At 37.9% G+C, this 22620-nt stretch overlaps 1 protein-coding gene across 1 annotated transcript in view; it reads left to right on the plus strand.

The window, feature by feature from the left end:
- The window catches only part of LOC128016261 (hedgehog-interacting protein-like), a 33284-nt gene that overhangs the window by 10374 nt on the left and 290 nt on the right, over positions 1-22620 (plus strand). The window contains exons 5-13 of the mRNA XM_052600773.1: positions 5489-5640; positions 6231-6404; positions 6521-6664; positions 7182-7303; positions 8597-8720; positions 9659-9789; positions 11266-11350; positions 20129-20277; positions 20383-22620. The exon at positions 20383-22620 is cut by the window's right edge and continues 290 nt beyond it. Coding sequence (XP_052456733.1) covers positions 5489-5640; positions 6231-6404; positions 6521-6664; positions 7182-7303; positions 8597-8720; positions 9659-9789; positions 11266-11350; positions 20129-20277; positions 20383-20579 — 1278 coding nt within the window. The 3' untranslated portion in view covers positions 20580-22620. The remainder of the gene's footprint in view (positions 1-5488; positions 5641-6230; positions 6405-6520; positions 6665-7181; positions 7304-8596; positions 8721-9658; positions 9790-11265; positions 11351-20128; positions 20278-20382) is intronic.

Genomic DNA, 22620 nt, shown 5'->3' on the forward strand with positions numbered 1-22620 from the left:
GTGTATGAGATTAAGATTCCATTCTCGTCAGTGATAAACTTTTTCTATTTATTTATTTATTTATTTTTGTTTTAATTTTTTGTAATTTTTTTAATTTATAAAGACAATTTCTTGAAAAAACATTGCCATATAATGTGAGACATTGCTGATTTCCTTCCTTATTGGTGACAGCCCGGTATTGGATACTGTATTGGATACTGTTTATTCTGAGATACATGAAAAAAATTTCGGAAAATTCACCCTGTCTTTTTGCAAATACATGCTATAAATCATATAGTAAACAATGATTCATACATGTTTATTAATTTATTTATTTTTTTATCTTATATTGACTTCTCTAATAATTTAAAATCTAAATCTAATAATTTGTTTCATACTGATGTGTCACATTAAAGACCAAGACAAATGGCATGTCAGCTAACACAACTAAAGCAAAATTGAAAGTGCACCTTTTAAAATATTATACAGTGCAATTAATTTATCAGTAGATTGTTTATTCTGAATCACATCCCAGTGGATAAATACATACCTCTAATACATTCTTTCAAGTATTTTTGTTGATCATGCAAATAATGCTGAATTGTAGCTAAAACTTTTCTGCTCCTGACATTGTTGGCATATCTGCCTCTGCAAAGGAACAAGCTCCTATTTGATATTCATACAGCCTGACCTCCCACCATCAGAAAAGTCTGTCTTGCATAAATCAGGAAGCCTCGCTGAAACCTGAAAGATCTGTTGTTCATCATTTTGGTTTGGCACCTTCTTAGACGAAGCCGAGGTGGGAGAAATGAAGCACCCTAACAGAATAGAATCGTAAAGGAGCACAATAACAACTTCTATGGATTTATTTCCATTTTTCCATTCCTCCCACCACAAATCCAAATCTGAATGGAGGATGATGGAGGGTATTATTATACAAATGTATTCTGTATGTGGGCTTCTATGTGTGTGGTTTACTTGCTGTCAACCTGACTGCCAGCAGAGGAAACCTTGTGTTTGATTGTTGAGGATCAGCGAGAAAGGCTGAAATGTTGCCAGCTGTAGCGTTTGCTTACATGCATGTCTGTCAGTAGTAGTTATGGCGTGTGTCACAACAGATGTTTATCTGCCCCTACAATAACCAAAGCATTCTGTAATTTGAGAACATTTTGTTTAGGAAGTGTCCGGAGATGTAGGAAGAGACCTGTTTTTTGACAGGAAGTTTATGTATATTGCATACCTCCCGTTGCTTCACTTATAAAAGGAGAAAGAGCAATTATGGAGTCAACATGCAACAGCCCCACAGGAAAGACCCCCAGTGTGCCTTATCATCATTAAACATAATTGGTTGTGGATAAAGCAATCATTATGACAATTAGAGTAAGCTCAAGCCCCAAGAGTGCTATTCTGTCAAGTTTAGCCGTTATCATTCTGAGTCGGCGTTGTTTACTTGGAGCATCAACAGGACATGTGGCCTTTGTGGCCGTGGAAGGCCTGGAGACCCACTGGGACCCGACTTGGGCATGAAGTGGGGTGATAGTGTTTAATCATGACTTTGATTCTAATGTTCTGTATCTCCTAAAAAAGCCCAATCCCCTTACTGCCAGTTAAGCCAAACTGCTTGGAAACAATGCTCTGACTTTTTAAGGGAGTCTCCCAGAGCATGGTGGGTGTTCTCTGATGAAGCTGTATCTCTTCAGTCACTCACACACACACATTACACACACATGTGACATAATCAGCTATTCTGTGTCACTTGTGCTTCTCCAATTACTGACAGAAGTTTTGTCATTCTCATTTTTCTACTTTTTGTCCAGATGTATTAATTGTATACAAAAATGTGATCAAATAAATGCATGTAAAGACTTGAATACACTTCTTCTATGATGGCATGGTTTTAATTTCTGAATTATTTTGATATCTTTTGGGGGGCATGAAGTCAAAATGGCCTACTATAATAAACAGAAAACCTTTTAATTGGGCTTTAATGATAATTATTGCATTAATGATTATTATTGCATTATTTAAAAACAAAACATTTGAACAGACTTTTAAACAGACCTATAAAGAGGACAATGTTGACCCTCATGAATGTCATTTTAAATTTCTTAAAATTTTAAATAATTTGACCTTTTTTTGATATTCATAAATTTAAAATGAATTACATAAAAAAAAAAAAAACAAGCTATAAAGAACTCACATACATTAAAAGTAGCTGGTCTTCAAGTGCAACCAGTCTGACTACAGTGTATTGGTTTCAACAAAGTAATAGTGCTATCAGTGGAGTTTTCTATTTTGGGATATCTTGTAAACTAGTTACAGTGTTCCAGTTGCTGAAAAAATAAAAAGAGTCATACAGTGACAAGCAAAATCCTGAGGCATAAGATTTCAGCGCCCTAAAGTGTTTATCTTCTAAATTATTTGTGTAAATAGCTCTGATTCACTTCATGTTGACGCGCTAGGTACACAAGAATGGTACTGCTTTGTTGTTGTCCTTGCTAGACGTAGTGAAGAAGACATCTGCTCAAAATGTGAGCATCCAATATGAGTTCCATTGTGGTGTATCAACTAACTCAAGGGGTCCAGCTGCAAAAAATATTTCTTGCCGAAGCAAATAGATCACAGCATGTTGCGCACTCTGTCACTTGACACGCACAGCTGTTGAGCTCTTTCAGCTCAGTGAGCAGGAGGGCTCTTGACTCTGTCAGAAAATAAGTATCCTAGCTTTGACAAATGGATCTTTTACTCTCTCGTCCTTTGACTCTTTGAAAAACGTCCTCTGCTTAGCTGTCATCTCACATAGCTTCCTCTTAGTTCCTGGCCAAGGTATTGACTTTGCAAGGACCCCTGAGACAGGATGAGCACCTGTGATGGAGCCATTCAGAAGATTTGTGGATTGCTCCAGAGAGCTGCCGCTGTAATAAGTGAATGTTATGCTACGATTCGCTCTGCTCTTTTCAACGCTTGAAAGTGAATGATCCTCACTCCAGCACTGTCACAGGAATTAATGTGTGTCAACAGGTGGAGGAGGGGGATTTTACATGGGTCTTGGGATTCATTGTGTTGAACTAAATAAAACTCTGAATTAGTGTGAGCATTTCAGATTGACTTTAGGGTAGGCAGGTATTATTATTATATATATATATATATTTTTTTTTTTTCAATCAGCTCGGATGGAATGCCTTTTTTATGTAGGATTGTCTGAGCCAATAAGGATCAAAAGGTTCTCAGAAACAATGTGCAAGCCAGGCCATGCATCAAGCCCTGGAAGGCAAGCAGCTGCTGATGGGCTGAATGGGGATTCCTGGAGGGGGGTGGTAGTGCTCCCTGTTTCTGTCTACGAATACATCTGACCCTGATGTATTCTCACATGCATTCTTTTCGAGAAGCTGTTACAACCTAATCTTCGTACTGTCAAAGCTACAGTCAATGCACAGAATGTCAACAATAACATAGCGTAGAACCTCTGACCATGACATTTTGTAGCCACATTTCCCAGCTGAACTGTTCCTTTTGTCATCAGCATGCTGCAAGGTTACTCTGATGAAATGTTTAAGAAACGTTCTTGTGGCTGCGACAGCGGAACAGTATGTTACCAGCGTTGCAACTAAGCAGGGGCTTGTACACACAGCCCTACACATGCTATGATTAATGGAAGGAGAATATCATGAAGTTTGTCTTTCAAGTTTATTTATTTGTATAGCGCTTTTTACAAAATAAATCGTTACAAAGCAACTTTACAGAAAATTATGTTTCTACAATATTTAGTAGTAGCTAGTAGTTTGTGCACACCGTCTTCTCTTTATTAAGTTTTTAGTAGCACCCAGAGGAATGGGCCTGGATAAATAAAGTTATTTTGTGCCCACTTGATGAAGGAACGATCATTAGCAAAAGCTAATATTTCAGCTAATTTTGTTCTTTGGTGGTCCCTAGCCTGAGATCATACGACTGTCTGGAATACTAAACTTGACCTGCTCCCTGTGTGTATATTTTGGGATTCAGGTCAGTGCATCAGGAGTCCAAAATGTTAAGAGGGAGTTTCGGGAAAAGGAAGAACTTTTCATTCGATAAATCAGAGCGCGGATAAATGATATCAACCTGCTGTTAACTCAACCCAACCTCGTTGTGTGTTTGACTAACGTAGAACAGACATTCAAATGGTACCGCAAAGTTTTTCTTGTGATTTCACTCTTTGTGGTCTACTAAAGAGTCCTCCTGAGTGTTATTATTCATGTCCCTGCAGGTCCAATCCGAATTCCTCCGGAGCATTCCAGAGATGGAGCGCTAGCACCATTCGAATTAGATTACATCAGCACAGCCCAACAGAGTTGCTCTGACCAATTTATGATCTGTATGTTTTGGCGTGTACTTTGAGCTGAACCACACCGTTAACTTGAGCAATCCACAAAAGACCTCTCTCTTACTGAATTCCTGTGAGAATTCCGAAAGGAATGCCGCAGAGATGGCACAGACGGCTAATTTCATGAAAACTCTGTTTACTTCTCCGACAGCCAATATCACTAAATTGTTAGTGTATGTGCTGTAATTAAACTGGTGTTATGTTTTATCCTAATGCATTAAATCATAATCATTTTTCAGGGACTTGCCTCAGACTTGTTTGTTCATTCATTGATTCATTCATGAGGCGTGTGCTTAGCAGTCTGTTCATTCATTTCATTTGCATTACCAGAAAGAAAACAAAGTTGAAAAGATGAAAGGGAGGAAAGCCCAACATTATTACTTTCCCCAGGAAGTAAAGCGACATAGCTGCTTATTACAACGGGCTATGATGAGTGGACCACCAGAGTAGTGACAACTCATGTAGTAGCCTCCGGGATGAGAGGTTTTACCTATTACACAAGCAATTTCAGTGTTTTCTATCTTGTTGCCAAGACAGTGGGAGTGTTTTTTTTTTTTTTTTTTCTGCCCATTCTTTTTCTTGCCTCTCTCAAATTTTGCATGGGTTTAAAAATAAAAGAGAGAGAGAGGGAAGAGAATGGATGGGGCAGGGGGCTAAAGGAATCTTGGACTTTTGTGCTCTCTATGAAGTGCGAGTAAGCTAATGAATTGTTTCAGCCACTCGGCACTGCATTCACGGATATCCCCCAAAGATTACACACACAAATCACTTAAACAATGGAGGCCGCAAGGAGGTCCTGGGCATCCCAGAGGAGCCTGGCCCCAAATACAAGTGCCTATAACCAAGACGGGGTTGGTGAAAAGGTGGGTGTGTGGGGTGGGGGGGTAGGGGTTTTCTTGTAGTCAAATGTTTTATAATCGTTTGTAATGCAGTAGTCAAGGAGAGGGGAGGTAAGAAAAAAAGCAAGGGGGCAAGAGGGCATGGGGTAACTGGCCCCCATATGGAGAGAGACTGAGACGGAGAAAGAAGGAAATAAAAAGGAGAGAGAGAAAGAGGGAGGGCCGGCTTTAGCTTTTTGCAGCCCAGTCCGATTGAAAAAAGGGACATAATTAACTTCTGGATTCTTTGTGTACCCCATCTGACTTTCAGGGAGGAGATGAAAGGGGCTTGCTAAGCCTTGCATTCCACCCCAATTATAAGAAAAATGGAAAGCTCTACGTCTCCTACACAACCAACCAAGAGCGCTGGGCTATAGGACCACACGACCACATTCTTCGTGTAGTCGAGTACACTGTGTCCAGGTAATGAGAAACCAGTCAAAACCTCACCTAACTTATGGGCTACTAACCAAAGCCGTAACCATCATAGACAACGGGGGGGGATGTGTCCTTCCTCATATTCAGATATTGTCAATCTGTCTGCCTTGATATTCCAAAAAGCAAAACAAAAAAGGGGAAAAAAGGGACAAACCCTACACTACCCCAATGTCAATATGTGGCTACAGCAAACACTTTACACATGAACGTGTGCATGATGGTTGTATTCCATGCGGTTTTGTATAAATCATGAGAAGCCGAGCTCCTTATGAAATACTTTCACTGACAGTGATGAATGTTTTATAGAGATATGTAATCACAACATATAATTTTCACGAAGGCTGACATTCACTCTGATTGTGTTCAGTTCCCCAGCTGCAATGCAAAACACCCAGTATTAACAAAATGAGCTGAATTATACATTTTGCAATTTTCCCCTTTAATTCAATTTTGTATTTAAATGAATTAAGTAGTGTTTTATATTCTATGCTGGGATACCATGTGTTTTTTTTTTTGGTAACCCTAGTGGTTTGGAAAAGTTTTAGATTTAAATCTGTTTTAATATTTGGTTTTAGGAAAAACCCAAACCAGGTGGACACAAGGACTACTCGGGTTTTAATGGAAGTAGCTGAGCTCCACCGAAAGCATTTGGGAGGGCAGCTCCTCTTTGGCCCTGATGGGCTTCTGCACATTTTCTTAGGTGATGGCATGATCACTTTGGACGATATGGAGGAGATGGATGGTCTGAGGTAAGTATTAAATGCATGTAGCTGTAATATATCAGGCACTATTGATGAGTTAATCTATATAATAGTGATATCTAAATTGTTTCCGATATTTTCAATAGAGTGTACTTCTGCTGTAGTGATTTCACAGGATCTGTCCTTCGGGTGGATGTGGACACAGATTGGTGTAGTACTCCTTACTCTATACCCAGAAACAACCCCTATTTCAACAGCACAAATCAGCCCCCTGAAATCTTTGCCCATGGACTGCATGATCCAGGGAGGTAAGGTCAAACAGTTTACCGAATTTTGAAATTTGGTAATTTGGGAGTTTGTCCTTCGTAACAGCTGCTCTATGAATTATTTCCATTATATGTTGGAATATGGATGTGGGAATTTACACCTGTACATCAGTGAGGTCAGGCAGTGACGTTTTGCGATGGGATCTGGTTTGAAGACGTCATTCCAATTCACTGGGATTTAGGTCTGGGTTTTGTGCAGGCTAGTCAAGTTCTTCTACAATGATGCAGTAAATCATTTCTTTATGGACCTCACTTTGGAAAAGGGCCCACCCAAACTGTTACCATAAGGGTGGAAGCACACAATTTCACAAGAATGTAACTATATGCCGTAGTATGAGGATTTGTCTGGAATTAAGGGATATTGCCAATCTTGGCTGTTAAAAGTAGAACTGTATGCCAACGCATATACCGTATAAAAACGAAGTGTCATATAACAAATAGAAGTGTTTACACTGCTGCTGTCTTACAAAATGCATTAAAATGGTACTTTGTGTTCTAGGTGTGCAGTGGATAAGCTCCGCATGGACACCAATGGGAGTCTGCTGATCCTGTGCACAGATACTGTTGGCAAAAATACGACAACAGGCAGGATCCTACAGGTCATCAAAGGGAAAGACTATGGTATGTCTGTTAGAAGTGGCTGGTTTCTGAAAACATGATGGATTACTGTACAAGCAGAAAGGCTTTTCAACGAGCCAAATAGTTCCAACCAGGCAAACACTCAAGAAGTTCCTGTATTTTATTTCACAAAATATTAAATTATCCATCCATGTACTGGTTATGAAATAATGTTAAGATTTTATGCTGAGAACAGAATGTGTTCGATGGAATAGGGGTACTTTCAAAAAAAATAAAAAAAAACTATTATAAAAGAATACTATTACAACACTATAATTTCAAAACGTAAGAACATACTTTAAATATAAAAAATACTTATTTTAATCCCTGGGGAACTGCAAGTACCTATTCAAGTATATTATTTATTGCTGTCAAAGAGCGTTTATATGGTCATTTAGTACATTGTTGAAACACAAAACGACCAGCATGTCAGTCCATCTCTCAATCGTGCTAACTTCGACCCTAAATCAGTACCAGAAGTGCATTTACAGGATATATTATTTCCTATGGCTAAGTAATGGATTGGCTTTCTTGTACTCCTCCTAACACTTTGGCAGCAAACAAATATGGCTCTTTCCCAACCAATGCATTTAAACTCCAAAAAGATTGTCTCGCAAGTGTGCCAAATTACCCCAAACCCCAAGCCTTTTACCATGTTAAACCATCTCCATGGTGAATGACGTACTCCATTAAATGGCATTTTATTGTTTTACTGGGCTCTGAATATAAGGTTAGAATACTCGCCATTCCCTTAGCTGCTGTAATCTTTGTAGCCATAAAAACTTACACAAATATACATAAACACTGGATAGTAATTGTAGGATTACCTCACCCTTTCCTCTTGTGTCCTTTTCCTAATCAGTTTGAGCTATAATGTGAATTTAACAGTGCTCAAACTGAACATTAATCAGGACATTTAGTGAAATGAACATAGCCCTCGATATGAAGTTTACATAGTGTTTTATAACCGTCTGGGGAATAGCTAATTAAAACCAGCCTGTGTGAAGTGCTAATGGTCTCTTGACAAATTGTGGTAAACGTGAATATCCCTTACACAAACAAAGAAAACTGATATTATGGGGATAAATTAACTTTGCGACACATGGATGGTGATTGAAGACATTTAGTTTGTAAAATGTGTGAAATTGAGTTATTTAAACAATGCGGAGGATTTCTGTTTTGAAGCTCGTATAACCAATAACTCATTAAAATAACCTAAAACTCATGTTGACTTGTTACCTTGGTCTGCTTTTATTGTATTTCTTGATGGTGAGTTGTTGGTGTGTCTGTTCACAGAAAATGAGCCATCTATGTTTGATTTGGGGTCAAATGAAGGTGCCGTCCCAGTTGGTGGATTCATCTACCGGGGATGTCAGTCAAGAAGACTTTATGGAAGTTATGTATTTGGAGACAAAAATGGGTATGCTGTGTTATTATATGATGTTATATTATAATTACCGTATTTTCCGGACTATATGTCGCACTTTTTTTTTATAATTTGGCTGGTCCTGCGACTTATAGTCAGGTGCGACTTATTTATCAAAATTAATTTGACATGAACCGAGAGAAATTAACTAAGAGAAAACATTACCGTCTCCAGCCGCGAGAGGGCGCTCTATGCTGCTCAGTGCTCCTGTAGTCTACCCCTAATAAACATAGATCGCCCTCTCGCGGCTGTAGACGTTAATGTTTTCTCTTGGTTCTTGGTTCTAAATAAATGCGACTTATAGTCCAGTGCGACTTATGTTTTTTTCCTCGTCATGACGTATTTTTGGACTGATGTTACTTATACTCAGGTGCGACTTATAGTCCAAAAAATATGGTAATACTTATGTCAAAGTATGCAAACTCCTTAGTGTATCCCTTGAACATAGTAATGCTTCAAAAAAAAAAAAAAAAAAAACAGATACTGAGCTTCCGTTTCGTATTGCTCCTCATTGTATTTTTTTGATAAATGTTAAACTGCAAATGGAAACTGTCATCTTTCCTGTGTTATTGACCTTGCCAACACAAACACACTCCACACGCACCCCAATAAAGAAAAAGAGCTTTTTCAGGGAAAATTGATAGCAGGTTTCTTGCCAGGTCAATGGGCCGCTGGTATAAGTTTTTCACACTTTATGCAGGTTTGTAATTCATCCTCACTATCAGCCTGCCTTTTTTGTCAACAGTGAGAGACAAACTGTAGAAAATGAACTGTTCCTGGAAATCCAAAGCATTAAATTATGCCTGATGTTTTGTCATGTAATTTTGTATTTTGTACAAATGAAGATGTTTACTTAAGTCTGCTGGAGTTTGTGCTGGGTAGATAGAGCAAGGACTAAGGATTTTTAACCCTAGACTTTATGATTGTTACAGGAACTTCAGAATTCTGCAGAGGCTTTCAGAAGACAGGTTGTGGCAAGAGAAGCCTCTTTGTCTTGGTACTGGCAGTTCCTGTAGTTCCTCACTGGTAGGCCATATCCTGGGGTTTGGCGAAGATGAATTAGGTCAGTGAGTTCTCAAAAAGCTTAATGTGTGTTCATTTCACCGCACTTTTTTGTGCTTCTTTCATAACCTTTACTTATGGTTCTATACGTTTTCTTTTGAAAACTACATTACCTAGACGGTACTTACACTATTGTTCGAATATATATATATATATATTTTTTTATTGAAATAAATGAATGCTTTATTAAGCAAGGATGCATTAAATTGATCAAACGTGACGGTAAAGACATTTATATAGTAAAAAAAAACAAAACATTTTCAAATAAATGTTGTTTTGAATTCCATTCATCAAAGAGTCCTAAAAAAAGTATCATTGTTTCCACAAAAATAAGGATCGATAATAATAAGAAAAGTTTTTTTCAAACACAAGATCAGCATATTAGAATGATTTCTAAAGACAGTGGAGTACACATTTTAAAAAAAATATGAAAATATAAAACTGTTATTTTAAAAATATTATGTGTAATATGATGTAATAATATTTCACAATATTTCTGATTTAACTGATCAAATAAATGGTGTGCTCGTGCTTGGTATGCATAAACATTTGAAAAGTAGTGTACATACAGACATTTCACAAATTTAAAAAAAATAAATAAATAATAAAACAAAGGATTTGTTTCATTTAGACAGTCTAATGAAGCAATCGTTTTACATTAGAATGTAGTCACAGGAACAAAAAAAAAATGGCTCCTGATTCCAAGAGTCATCTGAATGATACAGAACAGAAAGAAAACCAATCCTTTGTCCTACCTCCCATTTTCAAATACCTTTCCTCCAAGGAACATGCTGCTATGACACAGCACTCCTTTAGTTTCCTGAAAGATTACTTCCTCTTTTTTTGCTGCTAACAGACAGTACAATTGGAAGTCAAAGGTCAGCACAATCTGTCAGCATATAGGGTTTATATGCCCAGTCTCCTTCATTTCCTTAGTTTTACTTTCAACATTGATAATAACTGATTTCTGGCTTACTGGAATAGTAATAGGGGTCATGTTTATGTGTACGTGATGCCAGTCCCTCCGAGAGCGGCTTGCCAAAGCAAAGTTATGCCCACTCACTGCTGCTAGGAGGTACTCTCTGCCACCATGTAATATCCCCACAGCTCAGTGCATCACAGGGAACATAAACTCTCGAATCCAAACACCAGGTCAAGTGTGACAGAGAATAAATCTTGTGCTTTGCCAAGAGTGGGCCTCTGTGAGGGAGAGAAGGCATTTGTTGCTGATTTGTAATAGGGATTCAGTGGAGGCTGTACTTGAGACCCACATGGCAGTCTCCTGACACATGTTTACAATCTGTGCACAGTGCTGCAAGCTTGCTCCTCATTAAATGACTTGCATGACCATTTAATGAGCCCCTCTCGAACCCCTCTCATGCACAAGTGTCAAGTGCAACGAGTAGGAAGGAAGGAAGGTGAGAGAAGACAAATGAGACAAATGACAAAAGACCTACATGTTTTCCTTCCTCTGCAGGTGAGGTCTACATCCTCGCTTCCAGCAAAAGCACGGCGATACAGTCGCACAGCGGAAAACTCTACAAGTTGGTGGACCCTAAAAGGTGCGTTGAGCTTTGAATACACAGAGCAACATGTTGTATACAACCCAGTTTATGCAACAGCTTCTCTGTTTTTTCCACTTTCTTTGCTCGCATGTGAAATATGTGATGTTACTGCTGAGCAATGCTAATATTGAAACTCGCGTAATTAATCCCATTTTTATTCCGCTTTACAAAATATCCCTCGGTATTCTTCTTCCGTGCTATGGTTTGAACATCTGCGTGGTTAGTTCATACCACCAGACAGAAGGTTATTTTGAAGAATGTTGAAGAACTGGAACTGTTCATGCAATGTTCATCAAATTAAATTTCATTGTGTGGACCAAACAATTTAGAGACATTTTAGAAAACATCTTTCTTTTTGGGTGAATTATAATGTTACTCATTTTCGCTCTCAGACATGCACAAGGGCTCTAGCATCCCTTTAACAAATCATCACACAAATGCTGCTCTTAGCCAACACAAACCTCGGCTATAATTGGAGAGTAAGCATACCATTTCCAAATGTTGGTATAACGTGTTTCTAACACCAACACAGTTAAGGTGTCTCAGACACAACGCTGGTTAACTACAGTAGCAAGTCTGTGTGGTCGGTTTGGTGTTATCCTTGCTTTGACAGACAAGACTTACACCTGTCTTCAACAGAGGGAATGTTTTCCTTGAGAACCTTGAGTACGTTCATATGCTAGCGAGTCTGCGGCTGAACCAAATTTATCCAAATGACATACATGTGTGCAAGTTCATGGCGAGAGATTCAAAACATGTGAATGGAGTCGGTTAAAGGATTTATGCTAATGGGCTTTTTCAATATGGCGTAATTTAACCCGTGTGTTGTACACCACTAAAAGTCACTTTTACGATAGATCTTGAAAATATGTTTTTCTCACCAAGCAAAGTCGATATGAAAGGCATATCATCTATTAGAAATGAGCATATGAATTCCCACATAACAACTGCCAAGTGTTTGCATTTTTTATAGATCAAATATATCATTTCCAGAAAAAAAGGGACATTACAATAGGCACAGGCAGATATGTCAAGTCTCTAATTAAAACCAATCGCTTGTTCTTTCTACGCTATTCAAAATCCTTTCACTGGACATTTTTATACTATAAATATAAAAATATATATAAAAAAAAAACTATATAAATTACCCTTAATTAACAGGAGAAATGTTTCAAAACTTAAGCAGAATCTATGTCTTAAATTCCAAACCACGTTTTGCTGAATAATTTTGCTGAAGTACACTGAAAATAAAAAAGAGCCAAAATTTCATCTCACATTAAAAAAAGGCACCTTGCTATAATATCTAGTCTAAGTTTACATAGTCCTATGACTCCTAGGAATTGCTTAAAAAGTCTGCATATTCTGAATAATAATAATTTAAAAAAATCATTTATGCATCCTTATTTAAGTGAGGACTGAAGACTGTGAAAATGTAAACTACTACAACCATTCCAGGGAAAAGTACAAAACAAGATCAAGATGTTCAGTTATCTGGAAGTGGGAACCACAGACTGGTTGTTCCTCAAAACTTTCCATTCAAACAGGAAGCAAAAGTGCATAGAGGTGCGCCAGTCAATTATAAGATAAGAGTTCTTTGTAACACGGATAGGTATAGGGGACTATGAGACGGCACATCTGAAGTTTGCCTTAGTAGTGGCCCTGTTTCAGTTGTGCTCCAGATAGGGCCTAAGTTCAAAGCAATATGTGTGGGGCAAATCTAACTCTGCCCACATCTTAGTGTACACTGTACCTGCAGTGAATTATGTTGACGAATGCATCATGAGGGCTATGTTTCATCAGTAGGAAATGGCTATAAAAAGAATATGTATCAACACCATTTACAGAAATTACAGTAACATGGTCAGTGTTCTACAATGACCTTGTCAAATCTGATTTCAATCCAAACATTTTTCCAGTTTAAGTGAAACCTGGTGCAAATCTGCCTGGAATAATGAGCCAATATCGCATTTAATAAATAAATAGAGAAGGTCATTACTGCAAAAAGTGACTGGAAAAATGTATTGAATCAGTATGAAAACTATGAAACATCAGATAACAAAGAACCCAATATTTGCATGTAGGATTTCAGCAAGAAATGTAAGAAAATTGCTTGAAGGTTTGAATATTTTTGTGAGGCACTGTATACCCAGGTGACGACAGTGCCACCCAAGTCTAATGCTATTAATTACCACAGATGTTTCCATGAATCTCCTAAACAAGGCCCCTCAAACTTACGTTATTTATGTTTTCTGGCATCGCTGCATTTTTCCAAATAACAATTCTTTCCACTGTTGATTGGAGTTGTTTAGTCTGTAGGACCTGTGGTGTTGGGTCCACTGTTTTATATATCATGTCACTTTTTGTGATCTAACTACCAAATTAAAGAGGTGATATAACATTTCTGAGTGACTAGCACTGTTAAGTGGGGTGGTCCAAAATGTAATTCTTTTTGTACATTTGTATTTTTTGTACATTTTTTTTTCCTTTTAAGCTTTGCATACTTGCAAGGGATGGGGGCTTCAAAATACCTGCATTGTGTTTGGAAAATTATCTGCCACCTAGCGTTTTCGGGTTGTGGAACTGTGGGTTAGGGGAGAGAGCATAAAATATATCATAGAGTACAATATTATATACAAATTCAAATGTTTGAGATGTTACAGTAACTGCACCCATCCGAGTTTGTTTAGCAGTCAGTAAATGTAGAATAATAAATAAGCCACCCCACACTGAAAAGTACAGGTACCAATGTCCAATGTCCACAAGAGAGAGACTCTAGGATTGTTTATTGGCTAGTGGCAATAACTGAGAAGATGCCAGTAAGTGAACTATTTATAATTTGTTTTGTTTTTTCTGTAATATTAAACACAAACTGACGCACATCCTCAGTTTTACTATTCACTGGTCCAGTGTATGCTACTGTATGTTGAAATTTAAGTCAAATTTAGCCCATAGTTACAGAGTTCACCCCATGGAAGCTACCAGAAATGAGAACTTCATAGTGATACTTTTGGCAGATACGGTCTGTTCTGACAGCTGAATGACAACATCCACACACATCAGTAGAAACCAAAGAATGTCTGAAGAAAACATATCAGAAACACTCTTCTCTTTGTTTTGTCACCAAAACAGATGTGGAGCTCTGGTTGAGTGTTACTTGAACGATTTCTGAAGTGATTTTTTTTCCCACTCACTACATTTTAGAACCACAGACCTGAAGATACTTCAGAAAGAAAGCAAGTATAACTTTGGATTTTATTGGCTGAATAGGTGTCGAGTAGGTTCTTTACATGCACTTTTCTGTAGCAATTTAAATATTACAAATTCATATAGGCTTAAGTGTGTGTGTAAAGAACAGGATATACAAACATTTTTTTAAAAAGTGTTCTCCAGCTCTCCATCTCTTACAAATCTCCTTTATTTCTTGGTCTGTCCTAAATCTCTCCTGCTCACAGTGCTCCTCCCCTTGACAAAAGACCCTTAGGGTGGTACTGAATGGCCTACAGCTACAATGCACATAAAATTGATACAATTGAAAATGTTTGATACAATGTAACCACAAAGAGTTGCTAATAAAAGAGAGAGGTAACAAAAAAGGACAGAGGAGTCACACAGAGTGCCTTGAAGGCTTTTTTATACTGTCTTCGTTGAACACCCCTCAGCCCTTAACTCCTCTACCCGTGTGCTTTCTTTCATCAAATAACTCAACCATTTCTTACTATCAAAGCCAACAAGTTAAGCCAAAAGATATTAAACTGTCTCCTGAAGAAAAGCTCAGAGCTACTGGAGTCATTACCCATTCCGCAATTCCGCAGAAAACACCACAGATTTCAACAGAGATGGACCACCCATCCTTCACCATGTTATACAAGTTCCCCACCCCGTTTATAAAATATTTGGGCTTTGAGAGTTAGTTCACCCAAAAATGAAAATTAGGCTGCATTTTACTCCTGAGCAATCCTAAGTGTATATGACTTTCTTCTTTCAGACGAATCCAGTCAGAGTTATAATATATATATATATATATATAAAAAATATATAATCTTTCAAGCTGTTTCACGGCACTCAACAGGTGTTGCTTTCCTTCAGTCCGAAAGACGTGGAGAAAAAAAGCGCCATTCCATAAAAAAAAAAAAGTGTCTCAGTCGGCTCTGGGGGATTAACAAAGGCCTCCTGTAGTGAATCTATGCGTTTTTGTAAGAAAAATATTCATATTCAAACTTGCTTGCTCTCATTGTTGTAAACTAAGCAACAAAACTAAGTGTTTAGCTGATGTAAATTTATTTCAAGTATTTTGGAAGAATGAAGGAACTGAAGGAATGCAACACCCATTGAGTGCCATGAAACAACTTGAAAGATCAAAGACAATTTGTCTGAAATAAGAAAGTCATATACACCTAGGAGGCCTCAGGGTGAGTAAAATGAAGCCTAATTTAAATTTTTGGATGAATTAACCCTTTAATAAATACTGCAGTTGAAAACTACAGTAGTAATAACTGTCTGGTACTGTTAGGTTTAATACATCTAAATCGATTCCACAGAATCACATGCATTTACAGCACTAAAAACATCCAGTGTAGATGATTTCTGCCTAGATAGATAATGTAGAACAGGGACTGGGATCATGGCAGGCATATTGTGCCAAACAATCACAAAAAGAGAAGTTGGGCAGCTGATGCATTCAACCTCCCATTCAAGCAACACGACTGTCTTAAACTAATAAGCTGGGGCATTCTTTTAATTAATCAGTCTGTGTTTTATGCAAGTGGCCTCACAGAGCTGATACATTCCCACAGTGCCTGTTGACCCAGCTGTCTTTGTCAAGTGCCATGGCAGCAGGTGTTGTTTTCACGGCCACCCTGCCAGTAATACAAACTGTTTAGTAGCTCCGCTGACCCCAACATCATTAACAGTGTTAGTCCAATCCTCTGGGGAGTCCCTCTTTCTTTCGGTTCCCTCCCTCTCTTTCTTTTTCAGTATCCATCTCTATTTCTTTCTCTTCCTCATCTTTTCTGACTCTCTCTGTTTTTTGTTTTTTTTTCATAACGTAACAGCCCATCACAACACACACACACACACCACACACAAAAGTGTGGATAAGAGACAATGGAGACCTGATATGGGTGCTGATTGTTGTTGAGGGGAGCATGGGAACTGCACCCCCACTAGACCCCCCAGCACATCCTGCCACAATTCCCTTGTTACCACCCTATTCCTGCCATCAGTCACTGAAGCTGTCAGTGGTACTCAGAGATCCAACATCGCACTCTCTCACATAGACACTCCTAAGGCTGGTACATCCAGACACAAGCAAATCAACATCAATAACTGGCCACAGATAACAGAAAGGGAGCAACTTAAATACACAGACCAAATCAGAATAATTAACAAAATACAGGTGAACTGCCTAAAGTAAGAAATTGAAGACAGAAACTAAAGCTGTGTCCGAAAGTCTAGGCAGTTGATTTGTTGCCTCACTGCTCTATCAGGCAATGATTTTGCAGGCAGCGTTTTTTGCACAAAGGCACCTCATGAAACTAGTTTCGGACAGGCCTCTGAGGCAGCATAACGGTTTAATGCTCTACAGCAAAATAAAATGAGTTTTGGTGATAACTAAACAAATATTTAATTACTCTAAAACTGATTTCACTCTAGAACTAACATCAAATGTGCAAAACTTAGTCAGAAAATATACATTTACACAAAAACTGACCACCAAACACAACAGATGCCATGTTTATTTTTTAGCTTAACCATCACAGAATGATACGCATAGGATTATGGGATATCAAAGGCAGCAAAGGATACATCTATAATGCCATCAAAAATCGATCAGGTAGGTTTCTCATGAAACGGGAAGTGAAGCTAACTTTGGATTCGGATGTGCCTTGATGCCTTCCTACCTTGCATCCTACAAAGGCAGCATTTTAGATTTTCCGGACGCAGCATTGGTCAAATTAATAAAACTAAACAGGAGAAGAGGAAATGAAAGAAGCATAAAAGTCTATAATTATGACAGGTGGAAGGAAGAAACAAGGCTGTCAATCACAATTTAATTGATTTTAGCCAATGTGTCAAAGCAATCAGAAAAAAAAAACTGTGTTGCTGCTGGACTGCTGAAACTAAAATATATATTATAAAACTATAGATATATAATATTTATTTCATCCATATTTTATATATCACAATAGTCACAATGAAATGAAAGTAGTCGCAGATCTTTTCTTCTGCATTATATGACATACATCAGAGTTGAGACTTGGTATTGTCCATCAGAAAAGGTTGTCGATTGTAAGTAAGAGGAAGGGTTTAAGCAGACTTTAGTGATTGAAAAAGTCTAATAGAACTAACTACAAGGAATTACAGGTCAATAAAATACAAATGCAAAAATGATTTGTTCATATTGAAAGCAATGATATGCGTTTAGGAAATTAGAAGGTAACTGGACACAGTTAAATTTGCCTTTGGACCAATAGATTGTTAAAGAGATGAAATTATGCTATTTGTCAGTAATGTGTTAACAAACTGGGGTGAAGTATTTGAAATCTTAAGCTCTCAGTCGAAACCATTAAAGGTGGAGGGAGTAATTTCTCAAACCATAGTGTTGCCCACACTATGTACACTCTTCATAAAAGCTTAAAATTGCTTACCATATTTCTCGGACTATAAGTCGCACCTGAGTATAAGTCGCATCAGTCCAAAAAAACGTCATGATGAGGAAAAAAACATATATAAGTCGCATTTATTTAGAACCAAGAACCAAGAGAAAACATTACAGTCTACAGCCGGGAGAGGGCGCTCTATGCTGCTCAGTGCTCCTGTAGACTACACTGAAATCATAGAGCGCCCTCTCGCGGCTGTAGACGGTAATGTTTTCTCTTGGTTCATTTTTCTTGGTTCATGTCAAATTAATTTTGATAAATAAGTCGCACCTGACTATAAGTGGCAGGACCAGCCAAACTATGTGTCACTTATATACAGTACTTGCTTACTTATAGTCTCTGCACATAAATCCTAAGTATTTTAACATAGGAACAATGACACACTTCAGCTTTAAATGCTCAGATTCCACCTCCATTCTTTCCACAACCCTCATCGTTAAACACAGAATCATTGGCCACCTAACTTTCCCATACGCCACCTCTAGTGAGATACACAGGAAGTGAACTCACCAAGAGCTCTCCAGCCTGTTTCCCATACAGTTACTGCTTCACTGGATTCCAATTATAGTGTGTGTGTGTGTGTGTGTGTGTGTGTGTGTGTGTGTGTGTGTGTGTGTGTGTGTGTGTATGTGTGTGTGTGTGCTGGCCTGTTGGGTATGTCAACAGCCCTACTGCTCACTAATAGAGAGCCATTAAAGAGACTTTCCTGGCTCATTAAGCAGTGTGTTTAGCTGAGTGAGGCATCCGAATGTTTGGAGAGCTGAACTTCAGGACAGGTTCATCATAAACCACTTAGTTTGACACTGAGGTTTTGCATTTGAAATCCATTAAGCACAAAAACATTATTGTTTCCAGATATTGCCACACTGGGCTCAGGTTGAGATGTGTTATTGCTGGTATTGGTGTAATGCATTATAAAGATGTAGGTGAGAATTAAGTAATTCACAAACATGAACTAATCACATCAATAATTCTGTCTTTGTCTATTCATATAAAGTAGCATCCTTTTCACATTAACAGATCTTTTGCAATAGAAGAACTGCCAGATTAATCTTCAATTAATCTGTTGCTTTAAACCCTGTAAACAATAATCTGTGGTATAGTTGTGGTAAAACATAACACATTACATTCATTTTTTTCATCTTAAATATTTACGTGTACAGTTAACAACCTGATTAAGTAATTGTCATTGGTTTATTTTGTGTAAACTGTCTGAAACAACAGTGCATAAAAAGATCAACATATGATTGCATCCCACAAACAAGTGACTGTAAACATAAAATACAGTATTTTTACAGTTATAAAATTAGAGGTAACAGTTGAGAAATCCTCTATTTGAGACAACCAAACATTCAAGAATATAGATGTATTTGTGTAGGGATGCCCCAAGGTTCAAATTCTGCTTGGTACTAATAAGAGGATAATAATTTTGATCTGATAAATGGCTGATATTAATATTGAAATGAAATAAAAAAAAACATCAAATCAGTCATTCAAGTGAATTTAAGCATCACATATAAAGTAATTAATGCACTTACAGTATAATTTTAAAGAAAGAAGTTTTTAAAAGATCTTTAAAATTGCTATTTTACTGATATTGTGCATCTTTATCTTTGCAAAAAAAAAAAAAAAAAAGTCTCCACTCCAATGCTGCATCTCAGTTTGGATGCTGAATCCTCCGGAGGTTGTATATATCATCCATATATGATATATACATATATAGATTGGGAAGAAAGAAATTAAAGTATTAAACGCCTCACAAGGAATAACAGTCATACAACAAATTATTGTATGATTATTGATATTACAGTTAAATTTTTTAAATAAGACATCCTTGATGACTACAAATGGTGACCTCCAGAGGACGGAGCCTCTTAACTGAGATACAGCTCATATCGCAAAAGTTACGTACGTGCGTGACCATCCCATGATAGAATGGCTCTTTGTCTCTAAACAAGTTTTCCAAATATAATTTTGTTTATGAAATACTTGCCTGATTAATACACTATTGCATGTTTGGCAAGTGTTTAGTTTGTGATCTGGGATGGAAAATATGCCTGAGTGTAGGGTGAGAAAAGCAAACCTTTCGTTGAACAATGCTCTGTGACTCATGCAGGCTACAGGTCCCTAAGGAGTGCAGACGGCCAGTAGAGGATCCAGAGATGCTAAGCACCACTTGCTCTCGTGAATGCAAGAATGGCCACTGTACACCAACTGGCAAGTGCTGCTGCAGTCCTGGCTGGGAGGGCCCCTTCTGCTTACGAGGTACAGAGCTAATCAGAGGACCTTATCCGTCTTTGATTTCAAAGTTGGGCAAACGTCCAACCTTTTTCAATGGGTTTTCAACTTATCTCTCTTTGTCATTCGCAGCTAAATGTGAACCGGCCTGTCGCAACGGCGGGGTCTGCGTGGAACCCAACAAGTGTCTCTGCAAGGAAGGATTCTCTGGCAGCCAGTGTGAGAAAGGAGATCGAGGGACACAAGGGGACGGTGAGAAAGACAGCATCCTGGAGCACATCATTAACATGACGTCTTACCTGCTGGACCTCACCAGTTATATTGTATAAAAAGAAGGGCAGGATGATAACGCGCTCTTCACTGGTTGGCAGACTAAACGTAATGGAGGCCTTCAGGACACCATCCCCAATCTCCAACTGCCCCTCATATGATCCTCCTCTCCCACCACTGTTTCATGAGCCACAGGCTTTGATCTCCATGCTCCCCTACACCCCTGCACTCCCACCACTTTGCACAAACACACAGAAAACAATAATAGGGTGACCAATGGAACCTCAACAGGCATAGATAAAGGGGTTGCATGTTGGAGGTCCCATGCAGGGCTCCACGGTTTTTACTGCTGGTATTGTGTGTAAATTCTGGTCCACTTTAAAGTCAAGTATCCCTGCAGGTGGAGTCAGAAAAGCACTGGAAACCTCACATGAGACCAACTCATGTTCGGTGTAATCTCAACATGGGCACCGGTTTGTACTACAGGACTAATTTGGATTTTAGGGAGTCAAGAATTACAGCACTCATTTAGTTAAGTCAGATGGACAGTCTACCAAACTGAACTGCACACTGCCATGGATTCACAGGTTGTTTGAAGAATGGAGAGGAAGTAGCTGTCAGTACAGCTGCAAAACCATACAGTAGACTTAGTCTTATTCAGCGGGTCTTTGTATAACTGGAGAATCATTATGATGGGACTGGATGCCAGTTAATATTCAGATCTGCTTAAATGTCATCCATGATCATTGAGGATCCTGCAGAGTCAAGCTGAATATCGACTGAATCCCACTGATGTTTCATTTCGATGAAAACATCAAGTGAAATGTAAATCTATAAGAACGTTTGGACAGTCACTTTGATTGTTAATTTAATACATTAGTTAAGAGATGACTGGTTTGCGGAGAAACTACCCTGAAGAGGTAACTGCTCTGGTTAAAGTTGCAGTATCAGCTATATCATTTTCCTACAGTTGTTCATGACCATGCACGCTGCTTTCATTGCAAATTGTATATCTATTCATATTTTAAAATGTTCATATATCTTTTGTTTCTGTGTGATATCAAGTACAGAAGCTTATATATAATATATATATATATATATATATATATATGGAAAACCCTAGCAAATAATGGTCTTTTCACAGATTCTATGACTGTCACAATGGAAAGCTTCATGTAATGTTCTCCATATTTTTTATTGTTTCTAAACACCAAACCATATTCCGTTTTGTCATATGCAAAAGGGATCAAGACTGGTGACTGGTGTAAGTTTCATATAGTACTGTACTGAGATATGTACTACTTAGATTTGCCATTGTTTTAATAGAGGAGGATTCCTTTATTTTTTTAAGGAATAATATATGGGAGAGGATTGGTTTTGCATTAAGCCTGTTAATTCATTTGATATATTGTACTAAATACTTACACAGTTCTATTGACAAGACAACATCGTTCTCTTACTACAAGAGAGCTTTGACAGAAAAAAAAAATAGAACTTTCCTTCTGACTATGTAATGTTTCTGTAATACATGGCTCAAGCTATAATTTTAGAGGCAGTGTTTTTTTTTTATATATATCCCTGCTCATGAACGACTAGAATAGGATGTTAAATATGGTCTATGATCTCATCAAAACCCCATAGTATCCCTCCAAAAACTGATGGGGCTGAAAGCAATGGGGCTTTTGGGTTTAGAAATTTGTAATCAGAGAGGTCATAAATATTACACAGCTTTCACTGAGCCGGTTTTCTTGTCATTGAAAGGTTACAGTCCCCTCTGAGATAGTCAGGTATATTTGATGTTTTTAGTATAATCATTTATTCCTCCCAAAGACAAGTATATCAACAACAATCCCCACGTGTTTATGACTTTCCAGTGCATTTTAGCATTCTTTGTTACATTACATGTAAAGAATCCATGCTGTAAATCTACTCAATAATTTTAGCACTTAATGTGAAACCTGCATTGGAGCTGCTGGGAGGGTGTCATGTGAATAGAGTAACCCTGATTCTTTTATTATTTAAGTAGTTACGCCTTAAAGTTATTTAAGTTGTCTACAATGTTTTTTACTGTTTTATGTGAAGAAATCATTTATTGTAAAT

This window comes from Carassius gibelio, chromosome A1 (genome assembly GCF_023724105.1).
Source record: "Carassius gibelio isolate Cgi1373 ecotype wild population from Czech Republic chromosome A1, carGib1.2-hapl.c, whole genome shotgun sequence".
Lineage (NCBI taxonomy): Eukaryota > Metazoa > Chordata > Actinopteri > Cypriniformes > Cyprinidae > Carassius > Carassius gibelio.